The 22511-nt window shown below is 37.9% G+C and overlaps 1 protein-coding gene across 16 annotated transcripts in view; it reads left to right on the top strand.

The window, feature by feature from the left end:
• ptprk (protein tyrosine phosphatase receptor type K) overlaps positions 1–22289 on the top strand; it is a 259761-nt gene extending 237472 nt beyond the window's left edge. For 9 of the 16 annotated variants that reach the window (XM_073855763.1, XM_073855764.1, XM_073855768.1 and 6 more), the window contains 10 exons: positions 8637–8791; positions 9558–9693; positions 9790–9939; positions 11425–11598; positions 16334–16351; positions 16664–16795; positions 16905–17030; positions 17139–17302; positions 17479–17614; positions 21177–22289. In XM_073855763.1, coding sequence (XP_073711864.1) covers positions 8637–8791; positions 9558–9693; positions 9790–9939; positions 11425–11598; positions 16334–16351; positions 16664–16795; positions 16905–17030; positions 17139–17302; positions 17479–17614; positions 21177–21230 — 1245 coding nt within the window. In that variant the 3' untranslated portion in view covers positions 21231–22289. The remainder of the gene's footprint in view (positions 1–8636; positions 8792–9557; positions 9694–9789; positions 9940–11424; positions 11599–16333; positions 16352–16663; positions 16796–16904; positions 17031–17138; positions 17303–17478; positions 17615–21176) is intronic. The other 7 variants (XM_073855767.1, XM_073855765.1, XM_073855774.1 and 4 more) reach the window with 1 other exon arrangement.
• Positions 22290–22511: the final 222 nt, after the last annotated feature.

Here is a 22511-nt window from a genome sequence, read left to right as displayed (position 1 = left end):
AGTAGAGTACAGATACTGCCTATTAGTACTTAAGTACAGTAGTGAAGTAGTTCTACTTCGTTACTATACATCTCTGCACACATCAGAGTTTTCGGCTGTTAAGTGTTGACAAAAAGGTCAGACATAGGCGTGTCTCTTAAGTGGCTCACTAGTGCACCTGTTTGTCTAAAATGTGGGGTTTCTTTTACCTACAGTCCCCAAATGGCTCAGAAACAACATTAAATAGCCCACTGATATTTTACCCACTTGATGCCCTTGCCCACCGTGCATCGTTTTCTCGTTTTCCCATGTAGCGGTAAAAAAACGTGCGAGGGCCCGCCATTGCTGCTTGCAGCTATATTTTTATTAGGGCCCGAGCACCGAGGAGCAGGCCAGAATGGCCTGCACCGAAAGGTGCGAAGCCCTATTGGTTTTGCTCGAATTTATTATTATTTTTTTTTTTTTTTTTTTTATTTTTTTTAACACTTTTGGGCATTTTGGGTGCCTTAACATACTCGAAAACTCTTGAAATTTGGCACAGACGTCAGAGTCGTCCGTCATTGCAAACGGGCAAAAGGCTGGAACACGGGCGTGGCACGGGGGCTCTGTAGCGCCCCCTGTAATGCAAAATAAAACATTGATGCACAGATCGTGCAAACATGTACGCACATGTACGAGAGTTGGTACACATATAGATCTCATCGACCCGAACAACTTTCGCCCTCTAACATTTAAGCTCCGCCCAACAGGAAGTCGGCTATTTTGGATTGTTTAAAAAATGCATGCGTTGAACTTTTGAATACTCCTCCTAGAGGATGCATGCGATTGACACCAAAAGTGGTGAACATGATGTCGAGACATTGTACTTGCTAAATTGCGAAGGGATTTTTGATATCTCGAACGGTTCTGCCATGGCAAGCCGACAAAGTTGTGGCGAAATCAGAGAAACAGGAAGTGTCTAATATCTAAAGCAAAAAATGTCTTATTGTAATGACACGCGGGGTGTTTGTTCATCTGAAGATTCCGATCGCATCGATGTGCCTATTGTGAGTCTCGGGTATAGCGCCACCACCAGGCGCCAGGAAGTGTGTCAGTCACAAAGCTGGATTTTTTTGAAAGTTCCATGCAATGTTCTTTTAAATACTCCTTCTAGGATTTTCATGCGATTGACACCAAAAGTGGTCACCATGATGCCGAGACATTGTAGATGATAAATTGCGAAGGGATTTTTGATATCTCAAACGCTGTTCCCATGGCAACGCGTCAAACTTTACTTTCATTTTAAAGGCATATTTAAGCCTTTCAGTTCCATACAGTTAACTTTTAAATACTCCTTCTAGGATTTTCATGCGATTTACACGAGAAGTGGTCAACATGATGCCGAGACATTGTAGATGATAAATTGCGAAGGGATTTTTGATATCTCAAACGCTGTTCCCATGGCAACCTGTCAAACTTTACTTTCATTTTAAAGGCATATTTAAGCCTTTCATACAGTTAACTTTTAAATACTCCTTCTAGGATTTTCATGCGATTGACACGAGAAGTGGTCAACATGATGCCGAGACATTGTAGATGATAAATTGCGAAGGGATTTTTGATATCTCAAACGCTGTTCCCATGGCAACGCGTCAAACTTTACTTTCATTTTAAAGGCATATTTAAGCCTTTCAGTTCCATACAGTTAACTTTTAAATACTCCTTCTAGGATTTTCATGCGATTTACACGAGAAGTGGTCAACATGATGCCGAGACATTGTAGATGATAAATTGCGAAGGGATTTTTGATATCTCAAACGCTGTTCCCATGGCAACCTGTCAAACTTTACTTTCATTTTAAAGGCATATTTAAGCCTTTCATACAGTTAACTTTTAAATACTCCTTCTAGGATTTTCATGCGATTGACACGAGAAGTGGTCAACATGATGCCGAGACATTGTAGATGATAAATTGCGAAGGGATTTTTGATATCTCAAACGCTGTTCCCATGGCAACGCGTCAAACTTTACTTTCATTTTAAAGGCATATTTAAGCCTTTCAGTTCCATACAGTTAACTTTTAAATACTCCTTCTAGGATTTTCATGCGATTGACACCAGAAGTGGTCAACATGATGCCGAGACATTGTAGATGATAAATTGCGAAGGGATTATGATATCTCAAACGCTGTTCCCATGGCAATGCATCAAACTTTACTTTCATTTTTACACATATTTAAGGCTGACAGTTACATGCTGTGAACCTTTAAATACTCCTTCTAGGATTTTCATGCGATTGACACCAGAAGTGGTCAACATGATGCCGAGACATTGTAGATGATAAATTGCGAAGGAATTTTAGACATCTCGAACGCTGTTCCCATGGCAACGCGTCAAACTTTACTTTAATTTCAGGCATGTTTAAGGCTCTTGGCGTGCTTAGTTGAACTTTAAATTTGGCACACACATCCAGAGATGTATAAAGTACTAGGGACCCAGACTTGAGTAAAAGTACAAGTGCTCTATCAAAAAAGTGAGCACACCACTTAAGTGGAAGTACTGAAGTATTAAACATGTTTTGTACTTAAGTATTGCAAGTAGTTTATTTTAAAATATACTACTCAAGTACTGAAAGTAAAGGTACAAGTATTGTGTAATGTAGTTATTAAAGAAAACAGTCAAAAGTTTGAATATAATATTGTTTATATTATTTCAAATGTTTAAGCTAAAGGACACTCACAATTGCTTTGGCTGTAGCAGGAGTACAAGGACAGGAATGTTCAGATTAATTTAACTAATATGGCAATAGAGAATTCAGAATTAATAAAATATTAGTCGATGTAATGGTAATAGGTAAAGGTACAAGATGTTTCAATGTATTTAGGTTTCCTTCTTTCGCGCACACTCGCCCTTTCTCGCGAATTCTCTCTCTCTAACGGTCTCTCTCGTGCACTTTGGTTCTCTCTTCACTTTACATTTGTCCACAACCGCGGCTCATATTTGTGAGTGAGAGGGAGGGAGGGGTCCGCTCTTCACTATCTCCTATTGGTTTAGACCACAATCTGTGTGTGTTTCTAATGTGTATCACCGCTCCGGCAGTGATAATGTAGGTTTGGAATGATTCGTAACATTTGAGTGTAACGAGTAACTATGCAGCACATAAAAAATGTATTGGAGTAAAAGTATTAAACTCATCGAAAATATGTACTGAAGTAAAAGTGGAAGTAGGAGAAAAAAATAATACTTCAGTAGAGTACAGATACTGCCTATTAGTACTTAAGTACAGTAGTGAAGTAGTTCTACTTCGTTACTATACATCTCTGCACACATCAGAGTTTTCGGCTGTTAAGTGTTGACAAAAAGGTCAGACATAGGCGTGTCTCTTAAGTGGCTCACTAGTGCACCTGTTTGTCTAAAATGTGGGGTTTCTTTTACCTACAGTCCCCAAATGGCTCAGAAACAACATTAAATAGCCCACTGATATTTTACCCACTTGATGCCCTTGCCCACCGTGCATCGTTTTCTCGGACGCACCATGTAGCGGTAAAAAAACGTGCGAGGGCCCGCCATTGCTGCTTGCAGCTATATTTATTTTTATTTTTTTTAACACTTTTGGGCATTTTGGGTGCCTAAACATACTCGAAAACTCTTGAAATTTGGCACAGACTTCAAAGTCGTCCGTCATTGCGAACGGGCAAAGGCTGGAACTCGGGCGTGGCACAGGGGCTCTGTAGCGCCCCCTGTAATGCAAAAAAAAACATTGGTGCACAGATCGGGCAAACATGTACGCACATGTACGAGAGTTGGTACGCATATAGATATCATCGACCCGAACAACTTTCACCCTCTAACATTTTAGCTCCGCCCAACAGGAAGTCGGCCATTTTGGATTGTTTCAAAAACGCATGCGGTGAACTTTTAAATACTCCTTCTAGGGGATTCATGGGATTGACACCAAACGTGGTGATCATGATGTCAAGACATTGTACTTGCTAAATTGCGAAGGGATTTTTGATATCTCGAACGGTTCTGCCATGGCGAGGCGACAAAGTCATGGCGAATTTAGAGAAACAGAAAGTGTCTAATATCTAAGCCAAAAAATGTCTTATTGTGATGCCATGTGGGGTGTTTGTTTGTCTGAAGATTCCGATCGCATCGATGTGCCTATTGTGACTCCCGGGTATAGCGCCACCACCAGGCGCCAGGAAGTGTGTCAGTCATGAACTTTTAAATACTTCTCCTAGGGAATTCATACGATTGACACCAAACGTGGTGAAGATGATGCTCAGACATTGGACTTGCTAAATTGCGAAGGGATTTTTGATATCTCGAACGGTTCTGCCATGGCGAAGCGACAAAGTCATGGCGAAATCAGAAAAACAGGAAGTGTCTAATATCTAAAGCAAAAAATGTCTTATTGGGATGAAACGCAGTGTGTATGTTCGGCCAACGATTCCGATCGCATCGATGTGCCTATTGTGAGTCTCGGGTATAGCGCCACCAACAGGCAACAGGAAGTGTGGCAGTCACAAAAGGTGGATTTTTTGACATTTGCATGCGGTGAACTTTTAAATACTCCTCCTAGGATTTTCATGCGATTGACACCAAAAGTGGTCAACATGATGATGAGGCATTGTAGATGATAAATTGCGAAGGGATTTTTGATATCTCGAATGCTGCTCCCATGGCAACACGTCAAACTTTACTTTAATTTTCAGGCATATTTAAGCACTTGGCATGCACTTTGGGTGCCTTAACATGCTCGAAAACACCGGGAATTTGGCACAGACCTCAAAGTCGTCGGCCATTAGGACCGGGCAAACGCTGGAACACGGGCGTGGCAGTAGGGCTCTGTAGCGCCCCCTGTAATGCAAAAAAAATATTGGTGCACAAATCGGGCAAACATGTACGCACATGTACTAGAGTTCGTACGTATATAGATCCCATCGACCCGAACAACTTTCACAATTAAACCTATTAACTCCGCCCAACAGGAAGTCGGCCATTTTGGATGGTTTTAAAAAATGCATACAATGAACTTTTGAATACTCCTTCTAGGGGATTCATGGGATTGACACCAAACGTGGTGATCATGATGCCAAGACATTGTACTTGCTAAATTGCGAAGGGATTTTTGATATCTCGAACGGTTCTGCCATGGCGAGGCGACAAATTCATGGCGAAATCAGAGAAACAGGAAGTGTCTAATATCTAAGGTAAAAAATGTCTTATTATGATGACACACGGGTTGTTTGTTCGTCTGAAGATTCTGATTGCATCGATGTGCCTATTGTGAGTCTCGGGTATAGCGCCACCACCAGGCGCCAGGAAGTGTTGCAGTCACAAAGGTTGATTTTTTGACAGTTCCATGTGATGTTCTTTTAAATACTCCTCCAAGGATTTTCATGCGATTGACACCAAAAGTGGTCAACATGATGCTGAGACATTGTAGATGATAAATTGCGAAGGGATTTTTGATATCTCAAACGCTGTTCCCATGGCAACGCCCCAAACTTCACTTTTTTTTCAGGCATATTTAGGGCTCTTGGCGTGCTTAGATTAACCTAAAAGTTAACACACATCAGAGTTGTCGGCTGTTAAGTGTGGACAAAAAGGTCAGACATAGGCGTGTCTCTTAAGTGGCTCACTAGCGCCCCCTTTGTCTAAAATGTAGGGTTTCTTTTACCTACAGTCCCCAAATGGGTCAGTAACAACATAAAATAGTCCACTGATATTTACCCACTTGATGCACTTGCCCACCGTGCATCGTTTTCTCTGAGGCACCCTGTAGCAGTAAATAAACGTGCGAGGGCCCGCCATCGCTGCTTGCAGCTATATTTATTATTATTTTTTTTATTTTTTTCAACACTTTTGGACATTTTAGGTGCCTTAACATACCCGAAAACTCTTGAAATTTGGCACAGACGTCAGAGTCGTCCGTCATCGCTGAAAACCAAAGGCTGAAACACGGGCGTGGCACTGGGGCTCTGTAGCGCCTCCTGTAATGCAAAAACAAACATTGATGCACAGATCGGGCAAAAATTTACGCACATGTACGAGAATTGGTACACATATAGATCTCATCGACCCGAACAACTTTCACACTCTAACCTATTAGCTCCGCCCAACAGGAAGTCGGCCATTTCGGATTGTTTAAAAAATGCATGCGGTGAACTTTTAAATACTCCTCCTAGGGGATTTATACGAATGACACCAAACGTGGTGATCGTTATGTCAAGACATTGGACTTGCTAAATTGCGAAGGGATTTTTGATATCTCGAACGGTGTTGCCATGGCGAAGCGGCAAAGTCATGGCGAAATTAGAGAAACAGGAAGTGTCTAATATCTAAGGCAAAAAATGTCTTATTGTGATGACACGCGGGGTGTTTGTTCGTCTGAAGATTTCGATCGCATCGATGTGCCTATTGTGACTCCCGGGTATAGCGCCACCAGCAGGCGCCAGGAAGTGTGTCAGTCACAAAGGTGGATTTCTTTGACAGTTCCATGTAATGTTCTTTTAAATACTCCTTCAAGATTATTCATGCGATTGACACCAAAAGTGGTCAACATGATGCCGAGACATTGTAGATGATAAATTGCGAAGGTATTTTTGATATCTCGAACGCTGTTCCCATGGCAACGCCCCAAATTTTACTTTTATTTCAGGCATATTTAAGGCTCTTGGCGTGCTTATATTAACCTAAAAGTTGGCACACACATGAGAGTTGTCAGCTGTTAAGTCTTGACCAAAAAGGTCAGATAAAGGCGTTTCTCTTAAGTGGCTCACTAGTGCCTCCGTTTGTCTAAAATGTGGGGTTTCTTTTACCTACAATCCCCAAATGGGTCAGTAACAACATTAAATAGCACATTGATATTTACCCACTTGATGCCCTTGCCCACCGGGAATCGTTTTCTCGGACGCACCGTGTAGCGGTAAAAAAACGTGCGAGGGCCCGCCATCGCTGCTTGCAGCTATATTTAACATTGATATACATTCATATACAGTAATTCACAATGTTATACAGCAATAATACAGTGGTATACAGTAATTTACAGTGATCTACAGTCATATACAGTGATTTACAATGTTATACAGCAATAATACAGTGGTATAAAGTAATTTACAGTGGTATACAGTCATATACAGTGTTTTACAATGTTATACAGCAATAATACAGTTCTATACAGTAATTCACAGTTTTACACAGTAATAATCAGTGGTGTAGTGCAGGGTATACGCAGGTATACTGAGTAGACCCACCTCTTTATTTGATGGCATGGGGTATACCCACGTCTACTGGGGGCATAAATTAAGAGTATACCCACTTCTACTGGGGGCATAATTTAAGAGTATACCCACTTCTCCAGACACCACTACACCACTGGTAATAATACAGTACTATACAGTAAATTACAGTAGTATACAGTCATATACAGTAATTCACAGTATTATACAGTAATAATACAGTACTTTACAGTGATATACAGTCATATACAGTAATTTACAATGTTATACAGCAATAATACAGTTCTATACAGTAATTCACAGTTTTACACAGTAATAATACAGTACTATACAGTAATTTACAGTATTATACAGTAATTCACAGTGTTATACAGTAATAATACAGTGGTATACAGTACTATACAGTCATTTTCACAGTTATACAATAATATGCAGTACTATACAGTGATTTGGTATATAATAATATAAAGTACTATAGAGTAATTTATAGTTTTATACAGTAATATGCAGTACTATACTGCAATTTACAGTGTTACACAATGGTATATAATAATTTATAAAACAGTTATTTCCAATCCTTGATTCTGATTAGTCAATAGGTGTGCTTTATTCAGGATAAAACACGGCTATGACCGCTTCACCCACTGGTTCTGTTTATCACTGCGGCCTTAGCAACCACACGTATCGGTTTGTTGTTTTTATTTGAGCTTTCATGCATATTACACATTGGAACACATTTTTGTTCATGGTCAGGGACTATTTTTTTCTAGCGGAAGGAATACTTTTTATTGATTTAACTTCATGAAGGTTGCACTAATATTTTTTTTACTTTAATATTGTGAGGTTTTATACCGTTTTATAAAAGCAATACGGTACTTGAGCCTTGTGCTGTATCGTGAATAAGTAATGGCTGAAGGGGTTGCTTCGCGTCGTGCCTAACAACGCCCTTCAGCCGTTACTTATTCACGATACAGCACATCCTCTCGTACCTTATTGCTTACATAAAGTACTATAGAGTAATTTCCATTTTTACAGTAATATGCAGTACTATACAGTAATATTCACTGTTATACAGTAATATGCAGTACTATACAGTAATGTGCAGTGTTACATAGTGGTATATAATAACATACAGTACTATACAGTAATTTACAGTTTTATACAGTAATATGCAGTACTATACAGTAATGTACAGTGTTATAGAGTGGTATAAAATTATATATAGTACTATACAGTAACTTAAGGTATTACAGAGAGTGTTAGTATTATACAGTAATTTGCAGTGTTATACAGGGGTTTACAGGGTTATACAGTAGTATAAAATAATATGCTGTAACTTACAGTGTTATACAGTGAAATTGTATGTACATAAATGCATTGAAGCTAGTCATTGGTGTTTTGTTTATGGATTTGATATTTTTAATGTTCACAGAGGGGTTTTAATGAGGTCAGAGAGGTTAAGCAGTTTCACTTCACCGGCTGGCCTGATCATGGGGTACCATATCACGCCACTGGACTCCTGTCTTTCATACGACGAGTTAAGATGTCCAACCCACCCACCGCAGGGCCTATCGTCGTTCACTGCAGGTACTGGCACACATACAGACTTCAGTGTAAATTCAGAGGACACATGAAGAGATTGCATTGTCATAGCTTGATGACATCATTTCCTGTTTTATACCACAGCTCATGTGCATATGAATGATCTTGCGGTTTAATTTGTTGCTTTATAATCTTCACACTTGTATCCACATCCGACAGCACTGGCCGGAGTCAAAGCGGCTCTTATGACCTATTGTACACTCATATAAACATACTGAGAACATTTATAAAAGCATCATGCAATACATTATCATCAGCTGCCTATCTCTCATATGCCTTTATGAACAGGATGTGGTTTCATTTGCACTGCTGCATGCACAAACAATCCAAACTTTCTGTTTCTTTTAACTGGTTGACAGGCTTTCTGATGATAGTCTCAATGTTTTCTAATAGTCTTAATGTTAAGTTAAAGCTCAACAGTTTAAAACCATTCAAAGGGTTTTATTTGTCACTTAATGACTTGTTTTAACATAGTGGTCTTTATGCAGTAATTATTACATTTTCTCATAATAAAATAAATGTGAATATCTCAGTTGAGCGGATAATTTGAAGCAAATTCCCCAAAACTAATTTTCAGTGTTAAATGTAAATTAAACGTGTGTCCTTTTCGCAAAATATCAGCACTATTTGCATCTTTTTTATGATTTTAAGGATAATAGTAAAAGAGTAAAACCCTACTAAAGTTTATACTGGATAAAGTGGCCTGTGAGAGATCCTGATGTAATTGATTGTTGTTTTGTATTTCTGTCAGTGCTGGAGCCGGGCGAACAGGATGTTACATCGTTATTGATATCATGTTAGATATGGCAGAGAGAGAGGGTGTCGTGGACATCTATAACTGTGTTAAAGCTCTGCGATCCAGACGAATCAACATGGTTCAGACTGAGGTATGCGGTCACCTAAAAAATCATCTTCTGCATGCTATTGAAATAAATAGTCCTTAGATGCGTTGGTGCTGATGGTTTTATTCCTCTGGATTTCAGGAGCAGTATATTTTTATCCATGATGCCATTCTGGAGGCGTGTTTGTGCGGCGAGACGGCCATCCCCGCGTGTGAGTTCAAAGCCGCGTACTACGATATGATCCGAATCGACTCTCAGAGCAACTCCTCGCACCTTAAGGATGAATTTCAGGTACCACATCAACATGAACATTCTTATTGTCAGTGGATCTCAGGTGGTTTTACTTAAAATTCACTGGTACAAAAATGTTCATAATACAAAAGTAAAGAAATGCATCCTTTAAATTAGTGATGCACCGATGTATCGGCCGCCGATATTTATCGGCCGATTTTTTATAATTTGAAACCATCAGCATATCGGCAATAGCACGAGAAAGGCCGATACCGATTGTTTATTAATTAACTGCATAAAGAAATCCATTATATGTAAAAAAAAATGAGTTAATGTTGTTTATCAAATTAATGCTGAATAGCAAAAACCACCTTTGAAGGTTGTCATGCTGTCTGATTATATTTGTTTTAGCTTAATTTGTGCCTCTCTTATTATGTTGGTCAGTTGAATGTTAATTAGATCCAATCCATGTTCAGTAAAAATAATTTGATGCAGAAATAAACTAGCTAATAGACCAACTGTATAGTATTGTATACAAGTGTTTAATATCGGTATCGGCATCGGTATCGGCCAGAAGTTGTCTGTTTAAATCGGCATCGGCCCAAGCAAATCCTATCGGTGCATCCCTACTTTAAATCAAACCAATGATTATATGAACTATATGTAAAATCTAACAGTATTTATTATTAGTGAGGTTTGTAAATGTCTCTTTTATGTCAATTGTTTCTTGTTTTCGACAGCCAGTAATTCACCACACAGATCACACAAACCATTTTAGTTCTCTTACAACATTCAGTGTAATGTGGGTCATATTTTTAACATCACACAACCCATCCACTTTTACATCTGCTTCATTTGATGTCTCCTTCTTTTTAAAGCTAATAAGCTTTTTCTTGTGATATGCGAGAAGATACAAAGCAATTTGTCTGCCCACAACAGCTCTGTCGCGACAAAATCAATCGAAAATCACAGCCAATCAGAAGAGAGTGTGAACACAAAACCATACAATGAAAAAAATCCATCTTCTTTTTAATTCACAATAAGCCAAAGCAGTCTCATTAGATGCTGTTTTTATTCTCTTATTAATGTGACATCACACTGATTAAGCCTCGCCCACAGCCACTGACTGACTTTGGGTTAAAATACTTTTTTTGCCCTTATATAAAAGATAACCCACCAAATAGCATCCTTCAGTGATGGCATCCTTTTTATCCTGCTTGTTAAATGCCTCCCACAATCGATTTCTCATCATCTATGTTTGATGATTGATATTCATCATGCTGTGGGCGGAGCTGTCAGCTGTGATAAAACCATTTCTAAAATAAAATCCACTTATCGAGTATCATTGTCACAGCCGGTTACAGAAAAATCTCTTGTTAAGGTGTTAAAGATACCTCTTATTGTGTGTTGCTAGTCACGCTATTATTGTTATTTTTTGCATTATTTTATCCAATCGGAAGAGTTTTGAGAAGCACTGATGTGTCAGAATTCATCTTTTACTGTCTGTGTATCAAACACTCATGTGTCCACTTGTTTTCCACCCAGACGCTGAACTCTGTGACCCCACAGCCTCAGCCCGAAGACTGCAGCATCGCTCTTCTTCCTCGCAATCATGATAAGAACCGCTTCATGGACAACCTTCCTCCTGACCGCTGTCTGCCCTTCCTCATCACTATTGATGGAGAGAGCAGCAATTATATCAATGCAGCTCTGATGGATGTAAGTTGTTTTTTTAAGTCTCTCTCTCACTCTCTCTCTCTGATTCTCTGTATCTGATATATTAGACAAATGCTCTGTTTCAAAACCGGAGGAGCCTGGCTGCTTTTCAAGCCATCGTACTGAAGATGTGGTGCCATTTTAAATCTGTTTTAAGTTTAATAATACATAGTATGCATGGATGCATTGCAACAGGCTCAGTAAATAAAGTCATCCAAGATGGCGAATGAGCCGAGAGAAACATTGATTAGAATACAAGAAACAATGATAATTGCAAATGTTTTTGTTTTTTCTTCATTATTTCATCATTAGCTTCGCAGCATGGTACCACCAACCCCGGCTGAAAAAGTGATGCATACTGTTATTGGTGTGTCGTATGGATTTAATGCTGCCCTGCAAAAAAATTCTTTCTTTCTTAGTATTTTTGTCTTGTTTCCAGTACAAATATCAAAAAATTCTTAAATCAAGATGCATTTTCTTGATGAGCAAAATTACCTTAGAAAATAAGTGAAAATAAACAAGCTAAAAAATCTGCCAGTGGCGTAAGAATGTTTTTCTTTTAATTTGTTTTGAATTAAGTGTTTAATAAAAAAGTTTTTTTTCTAACCCAGATTTTTTTGCTTGTTTTAAACACAAATTCACTTACATTGTATATTTTTTGCCTAAAAACTAGACTTATTTTCTTAGGTCATTTTGCTCATCAAGAAAATACACATAGTTTTAGATATTTGTACAGAAAACAACACAGAAATACTAAGTAAGAAAGTCATTTTTGCAGTGTGTTTAAGATGTTTGTATGTAAACAGCAGGCAGCGAGGAAGCTTGCGAGGTTTTGGAACAGAGCTACAAAAAGCTAGAGACAAATCCAGGTGTGAAGTCCTTAATGTGGACGGATGTTAGATCATGTGTCACTCATGAGCTGTGTAAATTAGTGTCTTGCAAATCAGTGATTGTCTTAAATGAAGTATATACACTCACCTAAAGGATTAGTAGGAACACCATATTAATACTGTGTTTGACCCCCTTTTGCCTTCAGAACTGCCTTAATTTTACGTGGCATTGATTCAACAAGGTGCTGAAAGCATTCTTTAGAAATGTTGGCCCATATTGATAGGATAGCATCTTGCAGTTGATGGAGATTTGTGGGATGCACATCCAGGGCATGAAGCTCCCGTTCCACCACATCCCAAAGATGCTCTATTGGGTTGAGATCTGGTGACTGTGGGGACCATTTTAGTACAGTGAACTCATTGTCATGTTCAAGAAACTAATTTGAAATGATTTGAGCTTTGTGACATTATCCTGCTGGAAGTAGCCATCAGAGAATGGGTACATGGTGGTCATATAGGGATGGACATGGTTAGAAACAATGCTCAGGTAGGCCGTGGCATTTAAACGATGCCCAATTGGCACTAAAGGGCCTAAAGTGTGCCAAGAAAACATCCCCCACACCATAACACCACCACCACCACCAGCCTGCACAGTGGTAATAAGGCATGATGGATACATGTTCTCATTCTGTTTACACCAAATTCTGACTCTTCCATCTGAATGTCTCCAATTTTGGTGAGCTCGTGCAAATTGTGGAGATGAGTGGTACCCGGTGGGGTCTTCTGCTGTTGTAGCCCATCCGTCTTAAGGTTGTGCGTATTGTGGCTTCACAAATGCTTTGCTGCATACCTCGGTTGTAACGAGTGGTTATTTCAGTCAAAGTTGCTCTTTTATCGGCTTGAATCAGTCGGCTCATTCTCCTCTGACCTCTAGCATCAACAAGGCATTTTCACCCACAGGACTGCCGCATACTGGATGTTTTCCCCTTTTCACACCATTTTTTGTAAACCCTAGTAATGGTTGTGCGTGAAAATCCCAGTAACTGAGCAGATTGTGAAATACTCAGACCGGCCGTCTGGCACCAACAACCATGCCACACTCAAAATTGCTTAAAGGAACAGTATGTAGGATTGTGGCCAAAACTGGTACTGCAATCACACAACTGGTGGCCAATACACAACATGGCAACATAAACATCAGTTGAGGGCTGCAACTCCACTTTTTAAATGACAATATCCTGGCCGGATCACTGTTGTGAGTGATATAAGTATTTGAAATGAAAATGATTTCTTAATGTCTAGTGACATATCAGTAGAGGTCGACCGATTTATCGGCCGGCCGATTAATTGGCCGATTTTTGGCATATTTTAAACAATCGGCTTTGGCCGATTTTGCTGCAAAATTAGGCCGATTAATATGCAGGCGCATCTGCGGGCACCTAAGCGCTGTTGTAGAACTCGTGACGCTGCCTCTAGCTGCAGGCAGATAGCTCCCGTCTCGTGTGTGTGCAGCCATGCCTTGTTCACATACAGCTTTAGTAAATGATGGCGGATCGCGCGAATTAAGCAGCCAGTACAACAGCGTGACGGGCTTATGTCTCGCGGTGCATAGTCCGTGCAAAGATTAGGCTCATTTCATGTGATTAATGAGTGATGATGAGTTTTGTTTGCGTGACAGAGAGAGAAGAGCCGCGCGTGCACGCTTTCTGTCTCCCTGCTTTAATTACTCAAAACAAAACTGACTTGATGGCGAAAGGTCGGAAGACCAAATCATAGCCACAAAGGAAATGTTTTTCGTGTTGTTACAGTAACACTTTGTTTACAGTTTTGCGCTGCTCAGCCTGGATTATAACACAGCGCGTCCGATTCGCGAACTGACTCCTTTGAACGGATTCGTTTGAATGAACGGTTGAAACAAAAGATCCGTCCCAACACTAAACTCACAAGACGTCACTGTCAGCACAATCAGTCACTTATAGCGTCTCAGAAATGAGAATGTAAATGTGTTTAGAAAGATTTGCCCTAAATAACAGTCTCAACTAAAAACCATAGACATTTACTATGTTAACTTTATGATGAATAAATATTTTATCAGGTCTACCAAATAAGGATTTTATCCTACAAAGCAATAAAAGCCATGATAAAAAACTGATCAAAGATGATGACAGCAGAGTGTCAGGTAATATCTGTGTCTGATAAATGCATGGTCCAGAGGAGGTTGTAGAACTCTTCAGAAAGACCAGTCATATATTTTTAAATACTTTGACTTAAATAGTGACATTTTTGCATTTAAAATATCTGCTAATAATGATGAGAACATTTTGATTATTATGTACATATAGAAAATCGGCCAAACATATCGGCCATCGGCTGCCCTGATTTCTAAAAAATCGGCATCGGCCAGAGAAAAAGCATATCGGTCGACCTCTACATATCAGGGCCATTTTATGATTAATTGATATTAATTTCTTACATACTGTTCCTTTAAATCACGTTTCTTTCCCATTCTGACATTCAGTTTGAAGTTCAGGAGATTGTCTTGACCAGGACCACACCCCTAAATGCATTGAAGCAACTGCCATGCGATTGGTTGATTACATAATTGCATGAATGAGAAATTGAACAGGTGTTCCTAATAATCCTTTAGGTGAGCGTATATAGTCCCGACATAGCTAATGCAAACTTCTAAATGGCGTCACAATTTTCAAGTCCAAAAGTATTTTAGTGTTATTAATGCAAAAGGTGAGGTAAGTGTAACTGTGAAGCTGTTGTTACATACTGTTAATTGTAACGTCATTTATTTAATCATATTTTGCCCAAAAGTGAAAATTCTGTCTTTTTTTCTCAACCTCATGTTGTTTCAAACCCAGATTGCTCATTTGCATACGACACACATAAACCACGACTGCAATCCTCTTAAATGCTGCTTTACTTGTTAAGTCAAAAAACGATTTTGCTCAGATTAGCATTTGCTTACAATTTGCAAATTTGCTTACTCAGATTTTTGTGATGTCTTGATGGACTAGACTGAATTTGAAGTCTTTCTGATCTTAACTATTAAATCTAGAAGACCATTTGAATAATTTGAATGGGGCTGCATAATAAAAAACAATCAGAACTAATGGTTTCCAGAATAAAAGTTTTTTGTTTACATCATATATGTGTGTGTAGTGTGTATAATAGTTATGTATATATAAATACACACACATGCATGTATACATTTTAAGAAAAAATATGTGTATATATTAAGTATTCTTATTTATATATAATATAAATCATATATAAATATACAAATGTATATACACATGTAAATATTTCTTAAATATATACATGCATGTTTGTGTATTTATATATACATAGTTATTATACACAGTACACACACATATATGATGTAAACAAAAACTTTTATTCTGCAAACAATTCGTTGTGATAAGTTGTTATGCAGCCCTAAATCTGAATGAAATTTGGTGACCTTCAGTGAATAATGACAGATAAACACTACTTGAATTGTAAAGAGACATTTTTTGGAGTCTGAATGCACCCGCTCACCCTCTTTCAGATGTCTCTCTTTGTCTTTCACGAGTCATTTGGGTTTGATGTGATGTGAGTAAATGAGCACAGTTTTCAGTAGTTTTTAAAATGCAATGTAGTTTGTTTCGTTTCATATGTTGAGTGACAGAACATCCATCTCCTAAAGGTTTGGTTGTCTCAGCTTGTGTTGTTTCTCTGTTATGAACATATCTGTATATCTGAACACAAATGATTGAGATCACAGCTGATAACTTGTTACCTTTTGGAGATGTGATATAAAATGAAGACTCACAGCAAACGTTGTCTTATTTTGAGGGTGATTTTCAATCGGTTTCTCGTGCACCTTACAAACTCTTGGACTTTTTTTATTAACCAAGCCGTCAGAAGAGTACCAGGTAATTTCTGATTCTCTGTTAGACTGGATTTGTCTTGTGGCTTCAGTGATATCAGCACCTCTTTATACCGGGTCTGCTACAGCATGCAAACACATTTGAATGCATTGTATCACTTATAGATATATATATATATATACATCTTTCTTTATTTACACTTAAAAGGCGCGCACACACACACACACACACGTTTCTCATTATTGGTGGCTGTGGTCCTTACATGCATGATCATACACACGCCGATCCTCCCGTATTCATATTGCTTGCGTCTACTGTAAGTGTCTTGAAAAGTACATGATGTTGTGTGTCGTGCAGAGCTACAGGCAGCCGGCCGCATTCATTGTGACCCAGCATCCGTTACCCAACACGGTCAAGGACTTTTGGAGGCTCGTGTATGACTATGGCTGTACCTCTATCGTCATGCTGAACGAGATCGACCTGGCTCAGGTGAGATACACGCACCAGGTGCAGGTCCTCTATGAACTTTAGTTTAAATGAACTGCCTTATGCGGAAGAAGGATGGAGTCCAACTGGTTTAACTGGTGTGTGTGTACAGGGTTGTCCTCAGTACTGGCCGGAGGAGGGTACGTTGAGATACGGCCCCGTGCAGGTGGACTGTATATCCTGCTCAATGGACTGTGATGTCATCAGCCGTCTTTTCAGAATATGCAACTTAACCAGGGTGAGTTTTATTTTACAGACACACATCATCTAATATGTAGTCTAATGCTTTTATTTTGCATATCATGTCTTTTTATATTTATATCTGCATGCTGGTTTGTTTCCTTAGCCACAGGAAGGTTACCTGATGGTCCGCCAGTTCCAGTACCTGGGGTGGGCGGGGCATAGGGAAGTCCCCGCCTCCAAGCGCTCGTTCCTCAAACTGATTCTCCAGGTTGATAAATGGCAGGAGGAATGTGAGGAGGGAGATGGACGGACCATTATACACTGCCTGTAAGTCCGCATGCATTGTTATGAGCAAATAACCCACATCTTTGATTTAGCTCATCTGTGGACATCAGAGTATAGACTTAACCACAGACGGATGAATGATGAACCACACAAAATGATGAAGATCTCCAGCTTGATTGGCTGATGATGTCTCGTTCTGTGTTGTGTGTGTGTTTAAGAAATGGAGGAGGTCGCAGTGGGATGTTTTGTGCCATCAGTATCGTGTGCGATATGATCAAACGTCAGAATGTGGTGGATGTTTTTCATGCTGTGAAGAGTCTGAGGAACAGTAAACCCAACATGGTGGACAGCCCGGTATTTACTCCCACATTCACATTCAAATAAAGTCACATGATTTTTTTCTCATACAGTGTCCCTGTAAGAATTATCATCAGAGTTTAAAAAAGAATGGTATATTGAATGTCACATTTATAAGTTACCTTTATTAGGCTGTGGTTACTGTCAAGCACACTTTGAAAAATAAGCAGACAAAAATGCTGTATAACTGGAACTGATGTAAACCTTAAAGGAATATTCCATTTTCTTAAAAGAAAAATCCAGATAATTTACTCACCACCATGTCATCCAAAATGTTGATGTCTTTCTTTGTTCAGTCGAGAAGAAATTATGTTTTTTGAGGAAAACATTGCAGGATTTAATGGACTTTAATAGAGCCCAACATTTAATACTTAACTCAACACTTAACAGTTTTTTTCAACGGAGTTTCAAAGGACTATAAACAATCCCAAACGAGGCATAAGGGCAATCTGGCGAAACGATTGTCATTTTTGACAAGAAAAATAAAAAATATGCTCTTTTAAACCACAACTTCTCATCTAGGTTCGGTCCAGCGCGACCTAACGTAAATGCGTAGTGACGTAGAGAGGTCACGTGTTACATATATAAAACGCACATTTGCGGACCATTTTAAACAATAAACTGACACAAAGGCATTAATTAGTATCAGTTGACATACAACAATGTAGGAACGGTCCTCTTTTAACACACTTGTAAACACTGGGGCGGAGTTTCGCGTTCGTCCTCTGTGACCTCTTGACGTCATGACATGTTGCGTCGGGTCACCTGGCGCATCACAACCGGATCTAGACGAGAAGTTGTGCTTTAAAAGTGGATTTTTTTTTCTTGTCGAAAATGCCAATCGTTTCGCTAGATAAGACCCTTATGCATCGTTTGGGATCGTTTAGAGTCCTTTAAACTCTCTTATACTCCTTTAAGAAGAAAAAAATGTAATAAAAAATCAATATAATAAAAAAAAACATTTAAAAGTGAAAGACTAAAACCTTTACATACACAAACTTAATGTGATGAGAACCCACAGCAAATATTTATAACACCAATGATTTCATTTGTGTTTAAACAGAGCTGAGCACTAAAACATCAAGATCATGAACAGAAATTATATTTACTTTATTACATGGCACTAGGGTTGGGCATCATTTTAAATGTATCAATTTCAAATGGGATTCCGCTTACGATCCGATTCCTAACCATTCTTGGTTTCGATTTCAAAGGGATGAAACGCAATAAAATTCAAGCCTTTATAGATCAAAAAAAAATTATTTTGTGCCATTACTTACACAAAAAAGGACTTTTCTAGGAGCTGCAAACTTTTAAACAAACGTGGCTAGGCTAGCTCAAAATGATTTTTAAATAATTTTCCCTCGTACACTTAACTACAGAAACAACAGAAAATGCATGCCAATCACATAAATGTTGTGATTGATCTGTCACATTCTTTCGAAGCGATGTAGAAATGGGTCTCACGTGTAGCATGTGCCGCACTACTGACAGCAGCGACTTAGAAAGAGCACTCGGCAGAGTCAGGATGCAAAACGCATCTTTTAATTCAATACGATGAATCAACCGCAGATGCTTTGCCTATGCTATCTTGCAACATAATAGTTTACATAATAATACATAATTACACTTAGTTTTGTCTTTTTCTGATTTTGCTAAATGCAGCCACACTTTAGAGCGCCGTCCACTGCGCTTCAGCGTGCAAACTGACTTTTAGTCAGTTGACGTGAAAATCGTGTGACCGTGCGGTCAGGACTTGTTGTGGAATTAAATTTGTAATTTCATAACAAGGATCCGATTCCTTTCTTATGGATCTGATTCGTTTCTTATCTTATTGAAATTCAATTCCCAACCCTACACGCACCCTAAAATGCTTGATTCTGATTGGCCAGTCCCAACATTCCAAGGTATGTTATTCCGATATAACAACCACCTGAAACTAGTAACTAACGGCTGCAAATCATTTTGAAAGGTACAGTTTAATATTACACAAAGATTAATTATAAATATGTCTTGTAATAACATATACAACATTTTATTTACAAATGATTAAACCAAATAGTGTGTTTGTGACATTTGAATTCCTTGTCTTATCTTAAAGGGGCCAAGACTTTTTTAAGATGTCAAATAAATATTTGGTGTCCGCAGAGCACATATGTGAAGTTTTAGCTCAAAATACCAAATAGATAATTTATTATAGCATGTTAAAATTGACACTTTGTAGGTGTGTGCAAAAATGTGCCGTTTTGGGTGTGTCCTTTAAAATGCAAATGAGCTGATAAAATTCAAACAGTGATCACAATGATGGTGGTTTGTTGCAATTAAAACTCAATTGTGCTTTTCTCTACACTAAATGGCAGTGCTGTGGTTGGATAGTGCAGATTAAGCTGGTATTATTATAATAAGAACTCCTTATGACATCATAAAGAGAGACAAATTTTAACGATTTTTTCATGTGCTTGTAGATAATGGTTTACCAAAACTAAGTTACTGGGTTGATCTTTTTCACATTTTCTAGGTTGATAGAAGCACTGGGGACCCAATCATAGCACTTAAACATGAAAAAAGTCAGATTTTCATGCCATGGCCCCTTTAAAATCAAAAGTAAAAGGGTTTTTCTCGCAGAAAGTCTGTATTCATTAAAAATTAGCAAATCAATTCTTTTTAATCAATATTTAATGCTCCTTACCTTACTTATGGCAAATAGCCATGTAATAAGTGGGATAATGTACAGGCAGATGGTTGTTATTGCGAAATAAGCCCTGACAGTGTGATCAGGATAATTTTCTGCGATTGTTTTATAATTGTTGGTAGCAAAAGAATGAAAGAAAATAGGAAAATTAGCATAATAAACACAGACTGCCTGCTTGTTCGGTTCATTCCTGATCATATAAAACTAAAACAAATGAATACAACAGAGGCTTTAGAGGCGTCTGAAATTAGGTCTACTCACAATAGCATTTCATGGACAAAAACCTGCTAAATGTCTTAAAATAAAACACCTGAACGTTGTCTTATAGTGTGGTAAACGTTGTATAAGCAGAATAATTGATATATTTGAAAATGCTTTGCATCATTACCACATTGTCATTCGGTGTGCATTATTTTCAATCTTTTTTTATTATAGAAAAACAACATTTAAAATGTCTGATAACATGAACATCTTAAATTTGACTGAATCATGTCTCAGTTTTTTATAAGGGTGGGCAAAATGAACTATTTTTATTTTTTATTCATCTTTATACTTTTATATTTAAATTTATATTGAATTATATTTAGATTAAATCATAAATGAAAAATTATATTTAAACTGAGAAAGAGAGAGAGTTAAAGAGAGCTGTATTATAAGCTGTTGTGGCTTTAAACAGCGACACCACATCCTTTGCAAAGTTTACACCTGCACTTAGATTAAAGTTACCTCTTTAAAGTCACTCACTCAGTTCTCTAAAGGTTACACATAACCAGCTCTGGTTTGTGTTTATGGCTGCCACAAGCTGGATTTTGTTATGTTAATGTTATTTTGATGCTTGAGACTCATTCTCTTGATTTTTCTTTATAGGAGCAGTACCGCTTCTGTTACGATGTGGCGCTGGAGTTTATCGAGACCTCGTAATGAAGATGTCATGCGTGATGGATCATCTCTGTGTTCGAGCATCATTTTACATGTAAATGAAACGGGGGTCTGCGTGCCGTGTAAATGTCTCCATTTGTAATTTCACTGTGTGGAGTTTCATGAGATTCAAGTGCCGACCACCCGGTCGAGATTTTCTGATTTTTACTTTATTTTTGCAGCCATTTGAAACGGGACGGGCCAAGCTGCTGCATGCTGAAACTCTTTATTTGTTTGTCTCTCACTCTCCTTGTTAATAAACCAATCTCTCTCTATATATATACATATATATAAATATCAGTAATTGTGTAGATGGACATTGTTTTGAAAGGGATAAACCACCTTCATATGCAGGCGTGTGACTTTGGCTGGAGATGTTTGCATTACTCGCTAATGGCTGGCTTATAATGTCTCTGTTTTATTTTTTAGGTTTTTTTATTGTAGCAGGTGATGATCATAAGCCAAAGACTTGTGTAAATATGTGTATAGGGATGAAGCACATTGTTTGTATTTATTGTTTACTTGCTTTTTTGAAAGCTCAAAACAATCACGGTCGTTCTCCATTATTAGCCTAATTTTACATTGTAAACTCATTTTTATGTATGAGACTGATTGAAGTAGTGTTTTTTATTTTTTGTATTTAACTAGTATTTTCTTTTTAATTTGAACACTTTTTATTGTGCTTTGTTTTATTGTGCTTTTGTTTGTGAATTATTCTTCGCTGAAGATGAACTCTGAATGAAAAGACAAGAGCTCTATTTTTTCTGATGTTCTCACATTTGTATTGTGCTGGAAATGACAAAACATACAAACAATGAAGTGTTCGCGTTCAAATATATACAGTATTAGACTTATTAGTGTATTTAGGATGAAAGCCAATTTGAAAAGAAAAAGTTTTGGCCAGGATTCCTGCTGAACAGACATTTTATAAAAAAAGAGAAAAATCCATCATGTGGAAAATAAGTTAAGTATTTTTTGTCTGTAGTTGTTTGCTTTATGGCTGTAATACAATGTCAAATACTAAAATACTTTGAATAAAAAAGATCCTTGTATCGTTTAAAATGTTTTGTTGGAATATATTTTGAATTTTACAATATAAAATTGTTAAACTTCTTCACATTGATCACCACACACATTAAGAATAATAAACTTCACTTTGATCACCGCACATTAAGAATAATAAACTTCACTTTAATCACCATACATTAAGAATAATAAACTTCACTTTGATCACCATACATTATTAATAATAAAGTTATTAAGAAAACAATTAAGTTTACTTTG

Source organism: Misgurnus anguillicaudatus, chromosome 18 (genome assembly GCF_027580225.2).
Source record: "Misgurnus anguillicaudatus chromosome 18, ASM2758022v2, whole genome shotgun sequence".
Lineage (NCBI taxonomy): Eukaryota > Metazoa > Chordata > Actinopteri > Cypriniformes > Cobitidae > Misgurnus > Misgurnus anguillicaudatus.
This window is presented reverse-complemented; position numbering and strand designations above follow the sequence as displayed.